General features: G+C 42.8%; 1 protein-coding gene across 1 annotated transcript in view; it reads left to right on the forward strand.

Annotated features, from left to right (window-relative positions):
* The window catches only part of hs6st1a (heparan sulfate 6-O-sulfotransferase 1a), a 59,914-nt gene that overhangs the window by 31,427 nt on the left and 5,096 nt on the right, over positions 1-23,391 (forward strand). Inside the window, exons 2-3 of the mRNA XM_031747161.2 lie at positions 20,190-20,412; positions 22,027-22,275. Coding sequence (XP_031603021.1) covers positions 20,190-20,412; positions 22,027-22,275 — 472 coding nt within the window. The remainder of the gene's footprint in view (positions 1-20,189; positions 20,413-22,026; positions 22,276-23,391) is intronic.

The raw sequence follows: 23,391 nt of genomic DNA on the forward strand, positions 1-23,391 counted from the left end.
TTTTTAACCATATTAGTGTATGTATTTTTGAACTGCTGCTGTATATTCCGTGCACCATGAAGTTGATTTGCTCATTTGGAAGTTGAAACGAAATTAGATTTTACTTTACCCGTATCACAAGGAAGTCATAAGCAGACAGTCTTCCCCGTTGTCATTGGATAGGTGCTGATTTTTCTATCCGCGCTGGTTTCAAATTTCACCGACATTATTTTCAAAGACAAAATACACCTTCGGGTCGCTTTTTTCCCCCTTTTTTCCCTCAGTAGCTGCTTCCTTAACCTAAAATGTTTGCATTCCTGCAAATGTCAGTGTGTCAAGCTTCAAAATAATAGAGCACGCTGTGATGTGGTACTGTTTGATATAAGATACAGCTGCGAGTTTGTTTTTTGTGAACAGCTGTGAATGCCTGTGATGTATATGTCTTTAACTTCTTTACAGATCTTTTTTTATGTTCTTTATACTGCTGCCAGGAGCTGATTGAACATGGGAGGAGAATAGGAAGGGGGGGTGAGATTAGAAACCTACAGTAGAATTGTAATTCTCTTCATCTAATGGCCTACAGTAGAGTCAGAGTAATGTGAAAAGGATTAAAGCTGGGATGAATGCACGAGAGGAGGGAGAGAGCCTGAGATTACAATGAGAGCTTTGTTTCTCCAACTATCGAGCTGAGGTTCCTGTAAGGATCCATTATTCTTGCTTTAATGCTGCTGTCTCAATGAAAAGTAGTCGGCGGCGATGCATTGTTTCAACAGCAATGGGGATATCACTGCAGTGCTATTCAGCATAATTTAACCCCCCGCTCGTCCTAGCCCACACCCCTAAGTTACTTCCCGCCTGCTTCGTTGTGACTCTGTGCAATTACCTGCGGTGCTAAATCACAGCTTGACAGCAGTGGCTAAATATGGAGCTTCATGCCCACCTTCACCTTATCAAACTTTCAGTGCTTTGCCAAGCAGGATCCTATCCAAGAGGGATGGAGGCCCCTGATAAACGTCCCGGTTACCCTGGACGACGAAAGTCCTGGGTACCGTTTATCAGTTATATGGGCTGGTTGTCAAGGAGCAGATTGTCAGAGAACAAGGAAGTCGGCGACAATTAGAAGATGGGTGATTTATGACACCTGATTTTAAAAAAAGAAAGAAAAAAAAAACAGCCGCTGTAGCGTTCGGTGTGTGTGTAGGCGTGAGCGGCGCAATCCTCAGCCGTGCGTGCTTGTGTGTGGATGCAGTTGGGCGCGTTGATATGTCAAAGAGTGACAGATATTCCAAGCTTGGAGCTTGCAACATCATTTCCCATTGCTCCTCTCGGCACAGATGTTCGTCTGCGCACACCCTGTCTCACACACACACACACACGCACCCCGCTGCACACATACACACGCATTATGGGCAGCTCACTGCATGCATCCCAGCTCCAGCTGTTCCAGCAGTTAGTGGGACATGGTAGATGCCTCTATTAGAGAGCCGCAAATCCCTGCAGAGGTGGAGAAAAGAGATGGAGTGAGCGATGGATAAGAAATGAGCAGAGAGGGATGAACAATGACCCCGGTGCTGCAGGGAGGGAGGGCGGGATCGCGCTCTGGCTCTGGCAAATCTCACAGCAGACATTCTGGACATTTCTGGATCCAGCTTCAGGGAACTTTGTGGAAGTGGAGGGAGAGAGGTACACACAGCAGGGGTGTGTGGGGGCTTTGGGAAGAGGTCTTGGAGCGGCTGATGAATGCTAGTGGAATGCTCCAGGAATGTGGGATGAGGCTTTTTAGGGGCGGCCTGCTTAGCGGAGGCAGATGTGGCCTCGGGGGAAATCACAGGATCATCATTCCATCACTGCTTACCTTTTTTTCTGAACGCACGTGTGTCAGACACTTCCACACACAGACACACATTCCAGTGGAAAGGGGAAAGTTTAAGGGATAACTTAACCCCCAGCTGTGGAGCTCGCTTGCCTCCAACCCTTACAGATGGTTTTATTTACTTTTTACAAGGATTTATGTTTGTGAATTTGACGCTCCTGCCAGCTGCTGCTTGTACACGGGAGGTTAAATGCTACAAAATAAAGTACAGGGTTGGTAGAATCCCTCTGCTACAGCAGCATCTCTCTGGTACGCCGAACCGTGTCTGACCTCTACAGAAGTCTATATTTTACTCCTCCAATCCCTCCTGTTTCGTTCTTATCCCTCTGTCCTGTCACCGCTCTCCCGGGGACAGGTTGTGAAAGCTCCGGATCACCGTCCAAAGCATTGTGTAGGTAGATCGGCCTCGCTGTTAGGCGAGACAACACGGTGCAGGCCAGACGAACATACTTATCCAGCGGGCTTTTGGAGTGATTAGTTTTCCCTGTGTGCCTTGAGGTCGATCTTTTTTCAGCAGTTGGTAATGTTTCCTGTTAGTCTGGGATGAACCAATGTGGGCGGATTAACAGATAATAGGCAGTGGGAAGACACGGGAAAAAGACATGGTGAGCTTTCAGCGTGGTGACCCAGTGTGGGAGGTATGCAGGCAGACTCTGATAAGGGCCAGACTGCTAACTGTTTCCTCCAGTTCCTACTGAATGCTAATCAGGAGCAACAGAAGACAAGATTGGCTAGTTTTTCCTATTTTCCTCTATTGAGCGTCTGCTGCTTCCCTCCCTATCATCTCTTGTCCTCTCCTCTCATTCTGTGTTCCTCTCGTCTCTTTCGCTTTTCACCGTCGCAGGCTGAGCAGGGATAGCAGTTACAAGGCTTTGCAGATTTAGCATGAAAATGAGGGAAAGCACTTGGCTCGTCAGTGCAGACGTGTGTGTTTAGTGCTCAGTTGACTCACCATATGGAGGAGCTTTATTTGCATAGTATATTGTTCCCTTGGCACATGGTCTCTTGCGAGTTTTAATATACTCTCTTGTAACCAGCACATTAACATGGAATCACTAACCGGGACCCCCAGTCGCCTAGTCTGGCTTCTGATTTTTCCTCGTTCCACTTCCCAACACCGTCACCACAGCATCTGATCCAAGGATTTGTTTGGGATTCTCTTGGATTCACCCTGATTCTCCCCTTTATCAGTGCGCTCGTGTGCTCGTCTCTACATGTTTCTTCTGGCTGGGCACATGAGGATAATTACATATCAGCCTCCCACACAGTCTTTAATATCTTTCCAACAAGACAAAATCTCGCATTGTTCGTATTGGTGAGGGTAGGATGTGCTGCCGCACATTGGCGCACACACTTTCACACACTGATACTATTACTGTTATGTAGACATTCCATTGACTAATATCCGCTCCAAAACACAGGACATAGCTGTTATGAATAAATGCCCAACCCGCTGTACGGTGCAGTCTGCAGCTTTTTTTTCCCACATAGATCTGGCCAACTGAATGCTTGTGACTCCTATTTACTGTCATGGTCCTAAATTTTTAGTAGGTAGCTTGATGAGTTTGGTGTTATTACAACATAAAAAAGGACCCTCATAAATAGGGTTGCAGACTCAGGGTTAGCTGATGGATTGGTTGGTTAATACGCACTAATCCAACTCAATACTTATTAGTGAGACAATCAGTGGTGTTACTTTTATATGGTGAAAAGCACAACATCAACAGCTTTTCAAAAACACCCCCGTGCTTTTGGTAACTTTGAGCTCACCCAACCTAATGGAGACCGCTGGGTCTAACTTATTTAATGCTTACTCTGAGTTGGCTCCAAACTAAGTGGCACCATGTCAAACGAGTCAACAGAGTGGCTGTGTTTTGTTAAAGTGGATTGCGAAGAAGCTGAGTGGAAACTCTGTGAGCAGCACTTTTCATATAGCAGCAAAAATGATTGCTGTGCGTTATCTGAAACAAAGGGGGCTAACTGGTCTGCGTTATGATATCTCTTGTGTTCAAAGGCTGTGATCACACGCGTCCAGCACCTGAACATGTGCACCCAGCCACAGTTTTACAGGCTTCTGTTAACATGAAGCTGGATGTGAAGCCTTCTCTCTCATCAAAACAGGAAACGGTATCACAATAGGAATTTAAATTGCAGGATTCAATAGATCATGTGTGTTGTTGTTTAGTTTTTTGAGTTTGGGAAAGTCCACACCGGTTGCCGCCCCCCCAAAATCTGTTCAATATAAAGTTGCTTTCGGCCGCTCCCTTAATCACCAAAGAAAAGGAAAGAAAAAATAGCTCCGCATGTTTTTCATTTGGCAGAGTTTATGCCGGATGCCTTTCCTGGCACCACCCGAATAAAAAATATTATGGCAAACAGGTAGCATGAGCTTATAGAGCTGTGGCTTTTATGTTATAATGTTTTTATAAAAATATGCATGCAGAATTATTATTTTTTCCCCCCCCTTGTTGACGGTGAGGGGTTAAAGAGTGTGATTTGAGACAATCAAGATTTCCTTTTGCTGATTTCAGACCTGCTCACGATAAGCTACAAACAACATTGTTTTTGGTTCACATGAGACTAAATGGTCTTTCATGGTCTTCCAGTTTTTACTCTCATTAAACATGTTACACCCTTTACCCAAACTCTCTATTCATCTGGGTTTTTGTTCTTTTATTTCTGTATGAGGACTCGTCCCATTGCATGACCATTAAAGGAGATATTTATTCACTCCATTTTCATTTTTCTTGCCTCTCTAAAGGGAGCACTCCAGCTTTGACCCTTGGCCTTTGTTTACTTTCATTTTGGAGGATAGAATAAACCCGTCAGCTGTGATGTATATTTTTTCCATCAGCCTTTCACTTGTTGTTTTTCCATGTCATTCGTCTTCCATTGGAAGAAAATCCCAAAGCATGTGGTTGATTCGTGCTGGGAGAACAGCAGCCTTATGCCACTTTGGTTATATAAAGTAAATGAATAGATTTTTATGCCAAATCCAACCAGGTGGCACAAATTCTGAAAGGCGCTGTTGATACCAAAACAGGTCTCTGGGTTTTATATTAATTTAGCACACTTTTTTCTTTTTTTTTTAAGTGGAAAAAATTCCAAATACCAACATTTACAATTGTCCTGCTTTTGAATTCTGACTAAATAATTCCGGGTAGGGTCCTCAGCTGAATGCGTAATAGTTGCTGACAACATGAATGGTTATTTAAGCTGACACACACACACATATGCACACACACACTGCATGTACCCTGTCCTCTGCTGTGTTGAATGTCGGGGTGTTGATGCTTGGTAAGTTTCTATCCCAGTTGGTTGGCGAGGAGTGTTGCCAGGATAGCAGCTGCTCCAACTCCACATTCCCCTGCATGTGATCCGAGATTGGAAACTCAGGGGAGCGTCTGACTCGGACAGACACACACGCGCACACGGTGAAAAACACATGTACTTAGAGCCACACATGCACAGCTTAGAATCACATAGACACATATGCAGGGTGAAGGCTGAAGAGCTAGAGAGGCTAGATGTCACGGGCCTTATAATAGAGGGATGCCCCCTTAAGCTGCTTCACAGCAGAGCCCAGAAAATCAAACTGTCATATCAATGAGCAGCTCAACTCCCCCCCCCACCACAAAAAAAAACTCCCCTCTACACTTCACTTTTCTTTTTCAGTCTCTCTTCTATCTCTCTGCCTCCCTCTTTCCATGCTGAGAAGCAGGTTTGAAGTTTTGTGGAGGACGGAGCGGGCTTTTCAATTATTTTCGGTGTCATTCGTAATGGTATAAGACGGATAGAGGAAGAGGGAGTCGAGAGAAAAAAGGGGAGACGGAGCTGAGAGCAGAAGAGAACATGGGCGCTGGCAGAGCAGAGCTGTTTGTGGCAGGCTAAATGGAGATCTAATTCAATTTTAGCTATGACCAAAGGCCAGGTTCCTTTACTAAAAGCCTGCTTGCATCAAATGCAAACACAACATCTGTTTTTTCTTTTTCCTAAATCCTTTTCTTCCTTTTAACCCAAGACGGAGACATCAAAAGGGCATGGACTTTCATCCCTCTTCAGTCTTACATCTTATCTTCTTTTGCCTTTTCTAATTCCTGTTTAAAGGTTACTTCATAACAGCATTTCCAGGTCTTTCCAGCTGCCCTCTGTGTTGGGTTTTGTGCAGAATTAACAGCCTTTTGAATCTCTGAATGCACAGTCAATATGCACCCAACAGATGGTGCCTGGCTCCACTGCTTTTCCTCTTCCTTCTTGTTTTTTTCCTCTCCACTAGCTAGGAACAATTTGCTGCTCGGTGTACGTTAGCTGCATGTTGCTCTGCATTTGTTTATTCTGCTCTCTTTCTCTTTGTCGCAGATGTAGCCTGAAATCACGTCTGTCACACTGGCCTTAATCTCACTGATAGCAGCTGCCAGTTGATTGTGTGTGCGTGTGTGTGTGAGGAGTACAAACGTGTATGTGTTTGCGTGATCTTGTGTGAAGAATTAAATAAGCAGTTAAAATCCCCCTTAACGCTCTGGTCACTTGAATGTGTAACTGTGTATTTAAAGCTGTTGGTCAGTGGATAATTAAAGGAATAAACTGATGTTGTGAAAAGCTTTACTCGCTGTCTTGATTCAAGTTTCACTAGAAAACTTCTGTCTCATCTGAACAGCAGAGCACTAATGCAATGAAATAAGAAAAAATATATATATCATAATGTGCAAAAGTCTTGAGTCACCCCTCATTTCTTTAGATTTTACCGAAATGATGAACCTGCAAAAATAAATTGAAATGCAGTATATAAGGCAAAAATAGAGTGAACTCAGTCTAAATAAAATTTAGATCCTGGCTACGGTGGCCGCTGTAGAACAAACAACTCAGTCTAGAAGCTCACTTCTGACCAGTGACGGTGATACTGAGGTGACTTGTAGGAGATATCCTGAACTTTTCTGTTATTAAGTGCTGGTGTTTTTATTGTTGTTAGCTGGTTTTAGTGAAACTTTCTTTAACGTGGGTTGTTGGACTCGGACATTTAACAATTTGAGAATGTGATCAAACTGTTTATCAGAGAGAAAGTTTGATTTTTACACTCGAGCTTAACATTAGCTGCAATAAAATTAGTCTCTAACCAGCTGTTGTTGTTTAGCTGGCCTGCTGTCAGCCATGGAGACAGGAGGGCCGCATATCTAATCTGACAATAAGTAACTGTGACGATATCAGGAATAAATAAGCATGTTTATGCACAGCTTTGTGTGTTAGAGCCCCGACTTCAGTTTAGGAGGTGAAGTTTGAGGTGAGGAGGACGATGATGACGTTTTTAATCCACATTCTAGTCATGTTTTGTCTTTCCTGATGATTAACGTAGATCTGATTCACACTAATCGGTTTATATTTATGAGTACAACATTCTTTTTTTTCTATTAAAGTACCTGAAAAACCTTTAAGTAGTCTTCAGGAATAGTTCTCCAGGCATCCTGTAAGCCATTCAGAGCTCTTCTTTGGATGTTGGCTGCCTTTTCTTCCATTTTCTGTCAAGATGATCCCACACTGCTTCAATAATGTTGATGTCTGGGCTCTAGGGAGGCCAATTCATGACTGATGTATTTTTCTATTCAGGTGCGCTTTTACTTCACTGGCAGTGTATTTGGGATTATTATCATGCTGAAAAATGAAGCCAGTGGCAATCAGATTGTTTCCACATGGTATTGCATGGTGGATTGAAGTCTGACTGTACTTTTCTGCGTTTATAATTAAGTTCCTCAACAGCACTATTGCAGCCGTTAGGTGAACTCGGCCTCTAAAAGCTGTACAGTGCTGCACCAAAAACCTCCTTAAGATTGATTTGGTCAACTGTTAATTGCTGGAGTCACAGAGTGCTAGTGAAACTATTGAATGTGAATTGTAAACTAAAAGAGAGACTATTCACCTTTAAAGTAAAGGTCTTGCCTTTTGTAACATGTTGGTTGCTGTGGCAAGGCACGACCTTTACTTTGAAATTCTCCAATTTCACCTGGTGATAACCAGCAACCACCTGCAAACCAGTCGGGGAATACATTTTTTCCTAGTAACAGGTAGTTGCCATTGGTCACTGACCAATCTCCTAATCTCTAGGCTTGTGTGGCTCATGGACCTTACCCTTTCCCCTGTAATGCTCTGTTCTAATAGGAAAATAAGGCTAAGCTCCAAAGTCAGATGTGGCTTTGGTCACTTTAAATAAATTTGCCTATTAGTGTCTCTAAAGCTCAAACATCTAATCGTTTTTGTTTAATCAACACAAAAATTGTGAGCAAAAAGTGTGAAAGCCACAAATTGTAATTTTACATGATTGTTTGCCTAAATATTTTTAGACCGTGACAGGTCTTTCCACAGTCTTTCCCATTTTACATAATTTCTCTTGTTTACCTTTCACAGGCTGTTTTTGATAGAGGATTTTTAGCAGACTATAATGCAGTTAGTGTAATAGGGTTATTGTGGGGTTATTTCAAGTAGTGTTTATACCACTTAAGCGGACGAGTCATAACATGTTAATTGGCAAGCTTGTAGGCAGATTTAATGACTTTCAGACAAGGGAGGACTTGCTGGGGTTTTTTGTTTTGCTTTTTTTTTTTTAAAAAAATAAAAAATTAAGGCCTCTTAAAGCTACCAGGCTGTTAGCCATAACTATACATCAGCTTCTCATTTAACTTGCACCCCAAAATGTCAAACTGCTCTTTTAGGAATAGATTGACCCTTATTGAAGAGATTGAAGGTAAGGAGGGAGGGAAGGCGAGGAGGAAGGATGCTATAGCCTCACAGCTTATTCGAGACAAAGCTGGAGCTGTGAGCTTGAGTTATGTTACTAGACAATAGTTGTCTTTCACCCAAACGCACAAACACTTACACAGACACACACAGCACAGGCATTCTGTGCTGTGTGTTGCGCCTGTGCTGTTGTTGCGCCTGTTGCACAATATTTGGCTCTTATTATTTTGCTATGCCCCCTTCTTCCTGTTCTCCTGCCTCTGCTGACCATCTCTGATTGTAATTTCCTTGGCTGCTTGTTTTTGCCCAACTGATTGGAGGGTGTGTTTTTGTATGTGTGCGTGTCTTGTGTGTTTGGACTTGCCCTGTCACATGTATATAGCCTGTATCGTATGATTGCGCATGATAACAAAGGCTCATTTTAGCTGTGAAATCCCTCTGACATTGTGTCTCCAAGTTGTGGCTGCATAATGAGAGAGTGTATGGGGACAAAATCTAGGGAATACCACCTTTATTCTTTAATTCCCTGGAATTTTCTTTCCCAATTTCTTCCACGCCTTGTTCATGCCATTCCCTCCCTCCAGGCACTGCTCATTAGCCCCATGGCCCTCTCTAAACAGGTGGGGCATGTTTGGCACAGCCCTCCGACATGCAGTCAGGCTTAATTGGGCTTAGAGGACCCCTTAACCACACACACACACACACACACACACACACACACACACACACACACACACACACACACACACACACACACACACACACACACACACACACACACACACACACACACACACACACATATGCATCACTCATATTCACCCCTCCTCTTCCTCCCTTCACACTTTTCTCTCCATTCTTAAAGAACCAATTGTCCCCGTCCTATTCCCCAGGGTGAGGTTGCGGTTCCTAGGCCGGACCGCGTAAATCCAGCCTCAGGCTTGTCTCCAGGCCTGGGTGACTCACTGACTGACTGCCCCCACATCTCCCTTCTCCCCGTTTTCAGTCAAAAAGATAATAACTACTACCAATACAAGCTCCATTGACATGCAGGAATATATTCCAAATTCACTGGGCTCTCCTGGCCTTTGGCTCCTAAAAGTCTCCCTGCTCACTTTTTTCCTTCCTAACTCCACCTAGTCTTTACCTCTACACTACCTCTTTTTCCTGACTTGTCTTTCTTTCCATCCCTGACTCGGTTCTAAGTAAACTCTTTGTCTTACTGCCTGAGAATTTATTTATTTATTTATATATATGTTTTTTACCTGAAGAGGATTTTTTTTATGCCTTTCTCACTTTTACTTTCAAGGATACTGAGATGTATCCTCATGTGACTGCAGTTTTTTTTTTTGTTTTGTCTTTGTGCTGCATCTATGCTCAACTTTCCGGGTAATCGTGAAGCATCAGCGTGCCTATCTATGTCTGCGTAATTACACCCGCATCAGGCTGCTCTTTTAAAAATTTATTTATTTTTTTTATCGTTCTCGGGCAAATGCTTGACACTACCTTAAAAGGATGTTTACTTCAAACGAAAGAAAAATCCCAGTCTGGCTTTTTTGCCTCCTCGCCTTTTTTTGTCTCTCGGTAACGAACACACAAGCGTATACTATCCACCGCTGCTACTGGCTCAGCAATATCTCATTATCCTGTTTATTCACACAGCTGAATGCCTACTTTCTCCACACGCGCATGCATATATACAGATGTAGCGCTGGAGCCGAGAAGTAAAGAGAGCGCTGTGGTGTGTCTGCGCGTGGAAAGGGTTGCGCAAGGCAGGTGGGGAGGTTTGAATGTTAACTGCCTTATCACTCCAATTTCACACTCTCGCCTCCAGTCACGCACGCACACCCAAACACAATGCACGCACACAGAAAACACCCTGTTGCCTGCAGTCTCGTATGTGGCGACTGATTAACGGGCAAACAGGGGGGTCTCTCTCTCTCTGTCTCACACACATGCATACACGCACACACATAAAGTGCACACACTAATCCCAGCCAGAGGGGAGGTTTTTGTGTGTGTGTGTGTTAATGAGTGTGCACGGCTGCTTCTGTAATGGGGCCACCTGTCTACTCATTAGCCTCGTTATCCAGCCTTTTAATTGCCCCCAAACTCTGCACAGAGTCTCCGCCTCCTTCTTCTTCTCCTCTTCTTCCTCCCCCCTCCCCTTCATTGGAATAAGTGAACTGTTGGGACATATCAATAATCTAACATCACCGCATATGGCGAGGATTATGTCACAACTTGCAGGTGTGTGCTCGAGTGCGTTTGTGCAATAGGAGGGGGTGAGGTTGCGTTGAGTGCAGCTTTTCCATATGTCAGCAAAGTGATTGCTTTGACCTCGGTATCAGGAGGCATATGAACATGATGCTGGGTGGAGGGGACTTTTGCACACACGCACGCACACACACACAACAGGATATCAGGTTTAGTCTGTTACCTTAAACAGCGTGACGCTCCACCTCCATCCCTCTCATTTCCTGGCTCACATTTCCTCTGCTTAACTGGATGCATGATTATGAAAAAGGACTCTGATTACTGAATTTTTATTACTACTGCGTTCACACTTACAACAACGATTATTTGTCTCAGCTTTGGGAGACTATAGCAGATTGTTTTATTGGATTTTTTTTTTGCAGCTTAGCATACATTTCCACTTTATTTCCGTGCACTATTTCTTAAACTTGCTTAGAGTGCTTTATTCCACACTCTGCAATCTTTATACTCTCGTTGTGGTCCTTTTTGCACCCAATTCAGTTAATAATCACTTCTTTATTACTTTGGGACACAGCTGCAGCCCAGAGGCAAACTTAGCACAGATTCTGCAGTTATTTGTCATAATCTCCCTTAAAACTGAAGATAAACTCATGTTTGGGGGGGCGGGGGGGGGTCTTTTCTTAAGATAGGCCAATCTGCTCTGCATCACAAAATTTAACTGCTGTTTTTGGTCACACGGTGATGAGTGTTACATGCTGGAATGAATATGAGGTTATTATCAGATTATGAGTGCGTATCATGGACATGAAAGTGGTTGCTAACTACTTTGATAAACATCAAACCGTCACAGCTTCTCAAAAACAGAGACATTCATCAACTGTCGTGCTAGCTGCAGGTTGACTTGTCTGATTGGCTGAATAATCAATTAATCATCATTTCCACTCTAAATGTTGAGGAAAACACCGACATTTAAGAATTGTATATCTGCTGCAGATACATCTCATATAGTCACATCTTCCTATCCTAACTTGCGCGCATAACATAAAATTGCAAAAACATGAAAAATGATCTGCGATTACTTGTGCAACTTTCCTTGTCCTCCACCCATCTACCTCTCACCATATCCATCTTACTTTCTCCCGGCTCCCTCTCGCTCTCCCTCCGTCTGTCAGACAGTTCTCTGGGCAGTTGCCAGCCAAGTTACATGAGCGAACAGGCGGCCGTACATTCCTGCCGAACATAGCTTTGCACTCAGGGGATTCCCTCCCCTGTCTCTCTTTTCCTCCTGCCCTCTCTTTGTTTTTGTCCATTCCCGAACTGTAACGAACAGCTCCGTAAGCCGTGGGCTACACTTCCATCCGAGGCATTCTGCTCCCTGTTTGCTGCTCCTCTTTGTCTTGTAATCACGAAGAGGATGCATTTCTGTGCTGAAATGCAGCGAGCCATGAGTTATTTTGCACTCGTGGCAAAAGCCAAGGTTTCACACGCTCTTTTAGTTATGGTCGCACAGCAACTCCCACTTGCATTGCCAACTTGCATTTTTTTTTTTTGTGAAGAATACCTTGCTTGTAGAGAAGAGCTCGCCTGAATGCTTTGTTAATGACTGCAGGGGCTCTGAAGCATTCTCGGTGTTGGATCCAAATTTACTGCCCCAGTGGAACGACGATTCAAAATTGTTACTGTACATCATAATAAGACTCCTTTTTGGGGGCGATGCCGGCAAAATGTGCACCTAATGGGACTGGTTTCATTCTCTTGACAAAATAATGAGTAATAAAGGCTGGTTAATACAACTACAGTAATTGTTATTTTGCTAATCTTGCAGTCCTACTAAAAACTCTTGAGTCACCCCTGAGTTCTTTATATTTTGCTGGGTGACATAAATGAAATGGGAGCTATTGAAACGTGCAAACGTACGAGGAAGTACGATATATAGGGCAAAAACAGAGTTTGTACAATTCTTTATGTATAAATCTTTATTCGTACTTCCATCAATGACAATTTTGAACCAAAAACTTCACATTTATGACTCCTCACTCTATACTCTAGTATTTGCGTACTTTGGGAAACCCCAACGTCTTCTACCAGTTTCCCTTTCTTAATAATAGCTTCTGAGATCATTTCCATTGAAGCCTCAGTGAACAGTCGATGGGTAAACTGAAGGACCAGATTCATCTCTCAAGTCTTTACTGAATTTGTTCCTATTTCTTAAGGGCATAACTTTACTGTTCATCTGTAGATATTTTTCTCTAAACATGTCACTTCTTTTTTTTGTTCTTCACCTATTTCCTCATAATTTAAAAGAACACAGTCTATATACACACCATGTCAAACTATTCATTTTTGACTAATAGTTCTTTAGGAATCACCTAGTTGGTGCAAAAATACTATTTTATGCCTCTCAAATTGAGTTATTGTTGCTTAGATTTGACTAAAGAAATTGGAACAAATTGTGTTTTCGTGACAGGCTGCTACTGCCTAAAGATACAATTTAAAATTGGTTCTTTTTGTAGAGACAGAGCACTGGTTCATCCCTTGAGTTAGATACCTTTTTTTTTATATTTGAATGATTCGTAGATCAGCATTTGGCCTAAATTAACTAAAAAACAAAAAAGGATCAAACTAAATAAATAAATGGTCACCTACACAGACTGGATTGACTGCTTTTTCACTCATTTTCAATGTCTGAAAGAAGAAAGTCCAGAACTCAGAGAGATAAAAAGAAGAAGCAAATCCACACTCTTGATAAGCTGGAATCAACCAGTATTCAATATACAGACTTAATGATCTAATTGCTCATTTATTAATAGTGCTAATTAATTTCCTCTTACCTGTTCTGATCAGTTAATCAACGATTTCATTTAGCATCTTAATAGTGGCAGTAATCCTGTGTCTGTTTGTGAAGCTGACTGAAGCTGAATGATGATGTTAATCATCAGCGTGATAATGTGATTTTTCTGAGGGAGAAAAAAAAAGTACAAATCCAGTTTGCTGGTTTTGTGTAACTACTACAAAACCTGCTTGTAAATGTCTTCAATTTACTCGATAAAAACCACCGACTCTCATTTCAACATCAGTTCAAGTAGGGCCCTTTTTTACTTCTACTCTCAATCACAAAGAGACCGCTCAGTAATATTGTCTCATTAAGCAAAATGACATCAGGTTCTCTGATAAATGGTTTGATTTGCTGTTTGGGTTTTGGTTTTTTTCGGTCAAATCTTATGGTAATAAAAGTCTCTTTGGGTTTTGGACATTTAGTTGCACAAAGCAATCCCTTAGTGGATGTTACATGTGGTTACTGACAACTGATTTTTCATCGTTTTGCCAAATAATGATTGCAGTTACAGGTCATAATTTGATATAATTATGAATTCTGTTGCTCTGAAGACTGGCCTTAGCCAACTTATCCCGGTCACATTTTCCTTGACACATCAGCACATATCCAGTTGCATCCAAAAATCTAAGTCAGGATGTTTTGATATATAGAAAATGTGAATACCCTAAATGGAAAATATTTAGAAACCATAAATTTCCTCTCTTGCTGTTGAGAGAACAAAGAATTTCTGTTAATGTCCTTAATATTTAACCACAAACGCTCTTGGATGTCTGCTTCATCCCACTGTGCTCCCTCTGCATCCCCTCACCCCAGCGCTGTCCCCACTGTCTCCTGTTCCTCCCCCTTTTCTCCCACTCTGTTTTCTTTCCACTCAGTCTCTCATACGTCTTCTGTGTTTAAAGTCCAAATTACCAAGGCAGGCTGTCTGAGTCCTGAGGCTGTTATTGATCAACTAACAAAGAAAGCGGTACAGGGAGGAAGAGTGAGCCAGGGCAGCCAGAAGAAGACGACGCCTGGAGAGCTTGTCTGAACCGGAGGGTCTATTTCTGTCTGTCTTGGTGCGTCATTATTGGCTAGAGACACTCGGGACACACGGGATGAGATGACGGATGGATAGCAGAGAACAGGAAAAAGGGAGTAGGGGGGAGGCCAAGGGGTGAGGTTTAGCCTCGAGAGATCACCTTTTAGAGGGACAAACGGGCACTATAAGTCAGGTTTGGGTTTTTTGTTCTGGAGCTTGAAGCCTGCCAACTCCCAAAAAGACTGACTATTTGATTTATGAAATGAGGTCAACATGTGTCCAACCTGACCATCAATTATTTTAGGCCTGTGTCGAGTGTGCGTGTTCATCCAAATGATGACGTGAAGGAAGTCCTCAGTGGTAGTCTGCTGAGAGTCAAGTCCCGACATGTTGATCCCTGCTTTCGCTCCAACATGGCTGATGTCATCTGAATTTACAGCCATATTATTCCACACACCAGCTCCTTTCTCAGCATTCAAAGTGCCTGTTATTGAGAGTTAAACCACAAACACACATTCAAAATCTGATTCTTATTTTTCGTTTTTGGTGTGGACCTCGTCAAATCTTGATTTTCGTTTGTGGTATTCGGGCAAAGAAATCTAAATGTGACAAGAAAAAAGAGCAAAGCTGAAACTGTGCTTAGACGCTTGCAGATATTTTACCAAGTGCTAAAAAGGCGAGGATGTTCAAGTCTGATTTCTGGCATCTTTTGTGGTGGTGCTAATTAAAAACCGTTTATGTATCAAACGTAACTGTGATGTTAAAAATTATGGCTGTAACTGTGATTTTATATATATATATATATATATACATATCTTAACCAGGCTCCTATTTGACAGGTTTTTATGTCGGATGCATTTTCTGACGCAAGCCCAAAGGGATTTGTCTTCTCCCAGGATCACACTCGAGAGCTTCGCTTGTTAGCCGAATGTGCAAACCAATACTTGTGTATTTATATTATATGGTTTATATTTAAATGTGCTCTGCGTTCCTGATGCCTTTCGTTTGAGTCTTCGTTATTGCCTCCATGCAGAAGACAGTAAACTTCTAACTGGACCACATGGTGAATTTTGACAGAAAGAAGTGGTAGGATTTCATCACCTCTGACCGATATCGGATCACAGTATCCCGATTTCAATCAATCCTTCCTACTTTGAAGACATTAAGTGAAATAAAGTACACTTTAATTTCCTTGTTTTATCTAAAATGAGGTTCATTTTTACACAAGTTATCCTCAGCTTTTCCCTCTTTCTTCATCATCTTTAAGAAACAAGATGTGCTGCTGGAATTTCAAATCTTTGCATAATTGACCAGCAATCTGAGGATATTCTACACATCATGCAAGTTTTTCCAACCTTTTCGTCTGATTTTTGAAGAGAAATTCACCAGCCAGTGGCGTTGGCAGTAAAGCGTAATGGTCAGTTTGGACTCTCCTTGCGGTGGTTTTGCTTCCAATTCCATTTTTAGAGGTGGAAAAAGTTCATTCTTGAGTGGATCTGGTTTCACCGACCGTCCAGACTATTAATAAATCATGGCTGCGACATCGTAGGGTGCTGCTGGCGTCACTGTGTTTATAGGGCCGGATGAGTATGATTTACGCATGTAAACACCCTCAGATTTATATTTAAACAAGTTGTCTTAACCCTTTCATGTTCTTAAGGAATTAAAAAAAACTGTTTGCATCTCTTGTGTACTGAAGCGAACCTCTGGTATATCTTAAAAAAGAGATTTTAATTGGAGGACAACCTGCAGACGTCCTTACCCTAATTAATGGCAGTCTTGCTTTCTAACATTTTACTAACTAACAGTAAAGTGGTAGAGAAAGATTTGGGTGTCGCACTTTCAGGGTGTTACTCCAAAAGGAAAAAAATAATTTCCTAGATTGGATGGGCTAAAGTAGACGACCCAGAGGGAAGGGAAGATTTAAACAGAAGGAAATAGAGGCTTTAAAAAAAGGAGGTGGAAGTTGTAGAAGTGATGATTTGAGGTCCTCAGGAAACAGGGTTATGTTTTTTTTCCGGGCTCTGAGGGACCGTAGCCGGCCCGAGTTCTGTGTGTTTCCTCTTGATAACACTCAGCAACCTCACTTGTTGTCACACTTACTTGCACTGTAGAGAGTCTGGACTGCGTTGTTATTAGAGGGATGAGTCTAGCCCGTTTTGTGTTTATTCAGTTGTCCTCCAAGTTGTCCACCAAAACTTGCGAGGAATCACAAGCATTCGGTGTTTCCTGACGTCGTCGTAGTTTTGGCAAAGTTGGAAAATGTGAATAAACTTCTTAGTCTCATTTATCTACAGCGCATGGAAAAATACAGATGTGCACAAGAGATGGGGAGGAAAGGAGGGGGAAAATTTCTCGTAATGGAAAACTACTGGAATCATTGCATGATGGGCTTGCTTTGTTCTTCGTCCTATCTTTGTTTTTGTCAGCCAGTCAGCTAGTGAGCTTCATAATGAGCTTATAGCCTCAATTTTGAATTCAGTTGTACTGATCAGGACAAAGTAAAAAGGGATGAAGTCAAAGAGGTACCAGACAAAGCCCCACAGTGGCTTCCTCACACCTCTCCCCATCAAGCAGTCGTCTTTTTTTTTTCTTTATTTATCAGTGCTCCACACACCACCAGTCTGACCGGATGAATCAATAAGTGTTCGCCGATTAGTCGACATGTTTCATAAATGTAATTTTGACTGCTTTTGCAGATGACACAAAGGCAAACCGGGGAATCTTGTGGAAGGAAAACAATGTAATGCATTTAAATGTAGTCTGCAGGAGGGGACCTTTCAAGCTGCAGTGTCATGACTGCGAATCCACGGCCGTGCTCAGCCAGAGTATGATGATCTTTAATCTCGCCGGTGAGAGATTGAGCGGTTCATATTACCTTTGAAGCTGATTTGACAAGTGCGCATATGCTTCAGCTGCGAGCCAATGTCACCTGTGGTGGGGGGAAAAAAACCCCAGAATACCTGTTGTAATGTTCCGCTCCCTCAGAGCCAGGGGAAAAAACACGGAAAAGGGAGTGGCCTTGCTGGTGAGTGAGTAAAAATACGTGAGGCTAGGTGTGTGTGTGTGGGTTGAACCATCATTACCTTGGGATCCGAGTACACGGCCAGACATCATTAGGCTTTAAGGCGAGAAAGTCTCCGCGGCACTGGTTTCGCAGTCTGCCTGACCCAGCAGACACGACAGGCCGGCATGCCGTTTAAGATCATTTATTTGGCTTTGCGTGTGTGTGTGTGTGTGTGTGTGTGTGTGTGTGTGTGTGTGTGTGTGTGTGTGTGGTTCCTATGCGTGTTGCCTCCTGTGTGTGTTTGTCTGCGTGTTATTTATTTATTTTGCCTGGTAATATGCCTGAGCCTTCATTATAGCGGGAGCCATAACTTTGATAAATCACTTGGGCTTGGGGCCCTCACTGCTTTCACAGTATTAGAAAACTAATTGAAATTCTCTTCCGCCCCCTCCTAACTCTCTCCCTCTCTCTCGCTCTAGCTTCCCCTTTTTTCTTTTTCCCTCCCGCTCCGTTTTTCACCCTTTCCCTCGTTCTCCCTTCCCGTCTCCTGTATCGAGGGCCAAACAGTACCGTGTTTTTTCAGTGGAAGGGAAGCCAAGAGGGGGAAAATGTCATCACTGATTTAATAGGCATATTCTTACTGAGAAACACACACACACACACACACACACACACACACACACACACACACACACACACACACACACACACACACACACACACTTCACTCTGGGGAGTGTTAGGAATCTTGATAATGTCATCGCAGGAATCTCTATAATGTACTCAGGTGTCCTGCAGGCTCCAGTTTGACTGTGCCTCTCCTCTGTTTTTGATTAGATGGGTGGGATGGGGTGGGGTGGGGGAGATTTTAGGTTTAGGGTGATGGGATTTAGAGTTTAGATTCTTGTTTCTGTGGCTGTGATTTCCACCCCCCCGCTGTCTCTGAGATTGAAGGTCTGTTTGGTTCGTTGCCTGGGATCTCCCAGCTGCCACTGGATTGAGGGTTTAGTCGTTTCATTGTTCATGATCCCCCCCTTGCCGCTACTTGATTTGTTTCATTTGCAGAGATGTCTCTGTGCTGCAGCTACAATCGGGGTGTGGCTGTTTTGTCGTGCAGGGTCTCCCAGATGATTTTTTTTTTTTTTTTCTTTTGCTGTCCGGGATCGCCTCATAACTCATCTGTCTGTATAATGATGCTCTATCTCTCAGCTGTGGCTAGATTTCGGGTTTATTTGTTTTGTTGTCCAGGATCTCCCTCCTCCTGCTGCAGCTGCTGCTGCTAGTGCTGCTGGATTTTCAGGGATGTTGCCACTTTTTAATAGCCAGACACTGCTACTGTTTGTGTGACACTTGGGGCTTTGTGTCCACCCAGCAGTCCCGCTTCTCTCGCCAGGCGAGCTTTGTAGTGTGAAGCCCAAGATTTAGCGATGAAAGCAGAGACTCTGTGTGTATATGAGAGGCGGCTTGTGTGTGAACCAGGCGATTTCGTGGAGTTCTGTCAGCACACAAAATTCCCTCTGCAAACATTCCTCTGATGTGATGCAGGCCCAGGGGAAAAGGGCAGCGTGTGTGCCTCTGCGTGTGTGTGTGTTTTTTGACAGTTGACGTGCGTCCGCTGCCCAGACAAATCCATACTGCCACTCTGAGCCACGCTGCAGGCACATAGTCACACATAAGCATACGCACGTGGGTTATATGTGTGCGTTTGGTTAATGAGGATGTGTTGATTGATTAGACTGCAGTAATTAGCTGGAGTGTGAAGGCCTAGAAAGGTCTCCACTCTGGTGGGAGTGTCCCCTCTAGAGAGATGTTGAACTGTGCTATGCACCATTACATCACACACAAACACGCACAGACAAACACCACAGAAATGGTTCCATCCAAATCCAAGATGCGGGATGAGTCATCTCTCAGAGAGACTTGGTGCAAGCGCGAAGGAAGGGGAAAGGATGTTTGCCGCGCGTGTGCGTCGGAGCCTAAGACAGAAGGATGTTTGCAGCGTGGAGATGTGTGCTGCACACATGAGATGTGCTTGTGCCAGCAGTTTCCTTTCCTGCACAGCATGGCCCCAACACTGACCCGATCCCTCTGCCTTACAAATCAACTCTCTCGCTCACTTCCTCCTCCTCCCGTGCTCATTTGCAGTTTGGCTTCCAGTCTTCCACCCAGATTTCTTTTGTGCAACACGGAGCTGCTTCTAGTAAATGCAAATAATGTGGTACTAAATATGACAAGCTCAGTGTGAAGCCCTGAGTTAGGAGCATGCACAATGAACTGCTTCGGGAAATCATTGCACACAGTGCCACCATATGGTCGGCTGAAGAACTGCGTGTTGATTTAGCATTCTTGTTGGCATACTTGGTGTGTGTAAAGAGGCGAATAAAATTCACTTTGCACCCTTAAAACAACATCACATGAGGCTGATTCTCTTAAATGCCTAACATTAAGGGTTTTTACCTTTTGACTACAACTGAGGTAACCTCTGCTTTTTTTCTCTCCTCCCTTTTGCGCCATCCTTGTCCCCAAATAGAAAGTTCTACTACATCACTCTGCTGAGGGACCCCGTGTCTCGCTACCTCAGCGAGTGGAGGCACGTGCAGCGGGGCGCCACGTGGAAAACCTCCCTGCACATGTGCGATGGACGAACCCCAACGCCTGAGGAGCTGCCCTCCTGCTACGAGGGGTCCGACTGGTCGGGGTGCACCCTGCAACAGTTCATGGACTGTCCCTACAACCTGGCCAATAACAGACAGGTACAGAGGGGGGGAAAAGGTCATAAGCGTCAATGTTTATTTTAATCTCAATAACTTCAAGAACATCAGACACCAAATGTCTCAAATCACTGGAAAGGTTTGTGTACACCATGTTTTTCCCCCTTTTATTTTACCTCATAACACACAAGAAGGTGTACGGGCAAATTCTCATAGAGCTAGATTTTTATTTTACTATCATTTATTCCTAATGTTTTAACTGTTCGTAGTGTCTCCTCTAAGAAGATGTGTGGCCTGTCCTGGCAGTGGTAGCGACTGGTGATCGGGTACCACAGTTTAAAAAAGACTTCCTTTGCTCAGTTTGCTTTCTTATTAAAAGTAGCAAGGAAGTAAAAATCCATACCCATAAACATAATGGAATCAAGAAGCTTTGTAATGTTTAAAACTAGCCTCAAACGTTGTCTAAAGTCAGCACAAAAGTGTCACCATGAGTTATTCCTTTGTATCCATTGATTTGGTTCATTATTTAATACTGATGGACTTTTGTGCAGAGTCTTGTGTGCCGTTTCGGTTGAAGTGTGGTAGTTTTTATCCGCCTGTCCGGGGATAACAGATGCAAATTAGACGCTGTGTAGATACTTTTAACTGTGTGCTATCACTTTTTAAAAAAAAATAAGCATTAAAATAAGTTAAACCTGTGCGCTATAAGTAGGCCTCGACCGATATAGGATTTTTAAGGCCAATACCGACATTTGAAAACAAATTGGACATTCATATTATTACAGATACAGATTTTTTTTAACAGTTTTCGCACAAATGGTCAAAAATGGTCCATCAAACTTGCATCACATCACCAGCCCTGACTTCTCTCCTATCAGGTTGCTTTCTCACCATGAGAATTACTGTACAGATGTTGTAAACGCCAACAAAGATGCAACTTGGCTTCAATTAAAGTTAAAGTAGTAGGAGAACTTGTTTTTATTTCATTTCTTACATATAAAAAGTGCATGGTACACTTGTAAGATGAAATCCGCATGAGTGAAAATACACTAGATCTCTCTCCCTCTCTCACACACACACATTTACTAGTACACAGTCAGGAGTTTGCCTTCTGGTCATAAACACCTCAAATTCACACCTCCTTTTCTCATGCTATCTCAGTCTCCCACCTCAACGTGTTGGCCAGCTTATCTCATCTGAGCCTCGGGGTGTTATTACTCAGGGTCCTATGACTTATAAATGTGGCACACGCACACAAACACACACACATGCATACTTGAGGCATCCTGATAGACCAGCGGGCTCTGGTGCATGCAGTGAATCCAAATTCATGTCCAGTCTGTTTGTTTACTGTACTTTAACAGCCCCCCGAATGAAGTGATCTCTCACTTCGGAGCAAAGTTTTCTTGGCTCTAATCTGCTCCTGTTACTGGAATTTCAGAGGGAAATTTGTTACTGATACCGACATTTTAAAGATAACATATGATGTGCCGGCAAAATCAAAGATTTCATGATCAAGGCTGGACGATGAATAGTGAAAATCCAAGTAATATTAGTACCACCTACACAAATTCTGTTGCACATGCAGTGAGTGACAGACACCTCTCAGGAACTCCATGGGCTCGCCTCCTTCACGTCCTTTTCTCCCGTCTTTAGGTTCGTATGTTGGCGGACCTGAGTCTCGTAGGCTGCTACAACATGTCCACAGTTCCAGAGAAGAAGAGGGCCCAGCTTCTCCTGGAGTCTGCCAAGAAGAACTTACGAGACATGGCCTTCTTTGGCTTGACGGAGTACCAGAGGAAAACCCAGTTCCTCTTTGAACGAACCTTCAGGCTGCGCTTCATCAGGCCTTTCATGCAGTACAACAGCACGCGGGCTGCAGGGGTGGACCTGGACAACACTACGGTCAGTGCAACATCTGGCTCACCTGTGGTAGCCTTATGCTAACATTGTATTTAACTCTATAATGCCAGATGTATCATGTTCAATGTATGAGTTTTTGAGACCTATATCATCTCTTTTCACCTCGAAAAACCTAAATAAATTGCCCCCCCCCAAAAAAAATGCAAACAAGAAATTGCGCAAAAGTACCAGATGTAGCAAAAATGAAAAAAACTGAAACAAAAGTTAAATAAAAATTAAATGTATACAAATATTTTATACATTTCTTTCTTTCTTATTTGTCAGAAAGTTCAAAAATAAGAATTTTCTGGCAATTATTTTAAAGCAGCTTATACTAGCTTATACTGTAATCACAATTTAAGCTGTTTCTATTTTAAGCTGATTTGTTTCTCATTGCATTCGAATTTTTATTATTTGGCAGATACTTTTTTTTAATAGAAACTGGAAGAAAAAGGAAAAGAAATGTATTTAAAGAAGTACAATGAGCTGAAGGGGGGGGGAAATAGCAAAAAGAGAGACGGAGAGAAAAGTCTGCGGTCTTATATTGCTGTGAAATGAGTTGGGATGACTGTCGCTGTTGAGAAAACAGCAGCTTTAAACATGTTCTTCACACTTGTGTGGGAGTTTTTAAGCTCAGTTCTCAGCTTAAAAAAAAAAAAAAGAGATCCTCCAGTATACAGCAGACTGGTGATTTATACATCAAAACCAGTTGGAGCAGAGAATATAAAATATGCTTCTGACAGATGCTGTGGAAAGGTGGACCCACTGGTTATTATCACGAAAAGAAGGAAATATCATATTGTGACAGTTTGGAGTCTGACAGGTGTGGCGTTTTGTGTCGCATTTTGTTTAAAAGTAGGTTAAAAAATTGGTTTAAATCTTTGCGAAGCCACTCTGCTAAACTGAATTATTTAAATAAGTTTTTTTAAAGGAATTCAAATAATTATATCAGCAGGTTTGGAGGAGACTGTTTACTTTAGACTCTGCTCTAAAGCTGCTGAAAGCCCACTCTTGCCCTCATCCCTTCAAGATCTCAGTGAGTCATTTTTGTTTGAAACTGGTTTCTAAATAATTCGACGCCTGTTCTCAGATAGCCGTGCGCCTTCTCCCTGGCTTTCT

This window comes from Oreochromis aureus, linkage group 19 (assembly GCF_013358895.1).
Source record: "Oreochromis aureus strain Israel breed Guangdong linkage group 19, ZZ_aureus, whole genome shotgun sequence".
Lineage (NCBI taxonomy): Eukaryota > Metazoa > Chordata > Actinopteri > Cichliformes > Cichlidae > Oreochromis > Oreochromis aureus.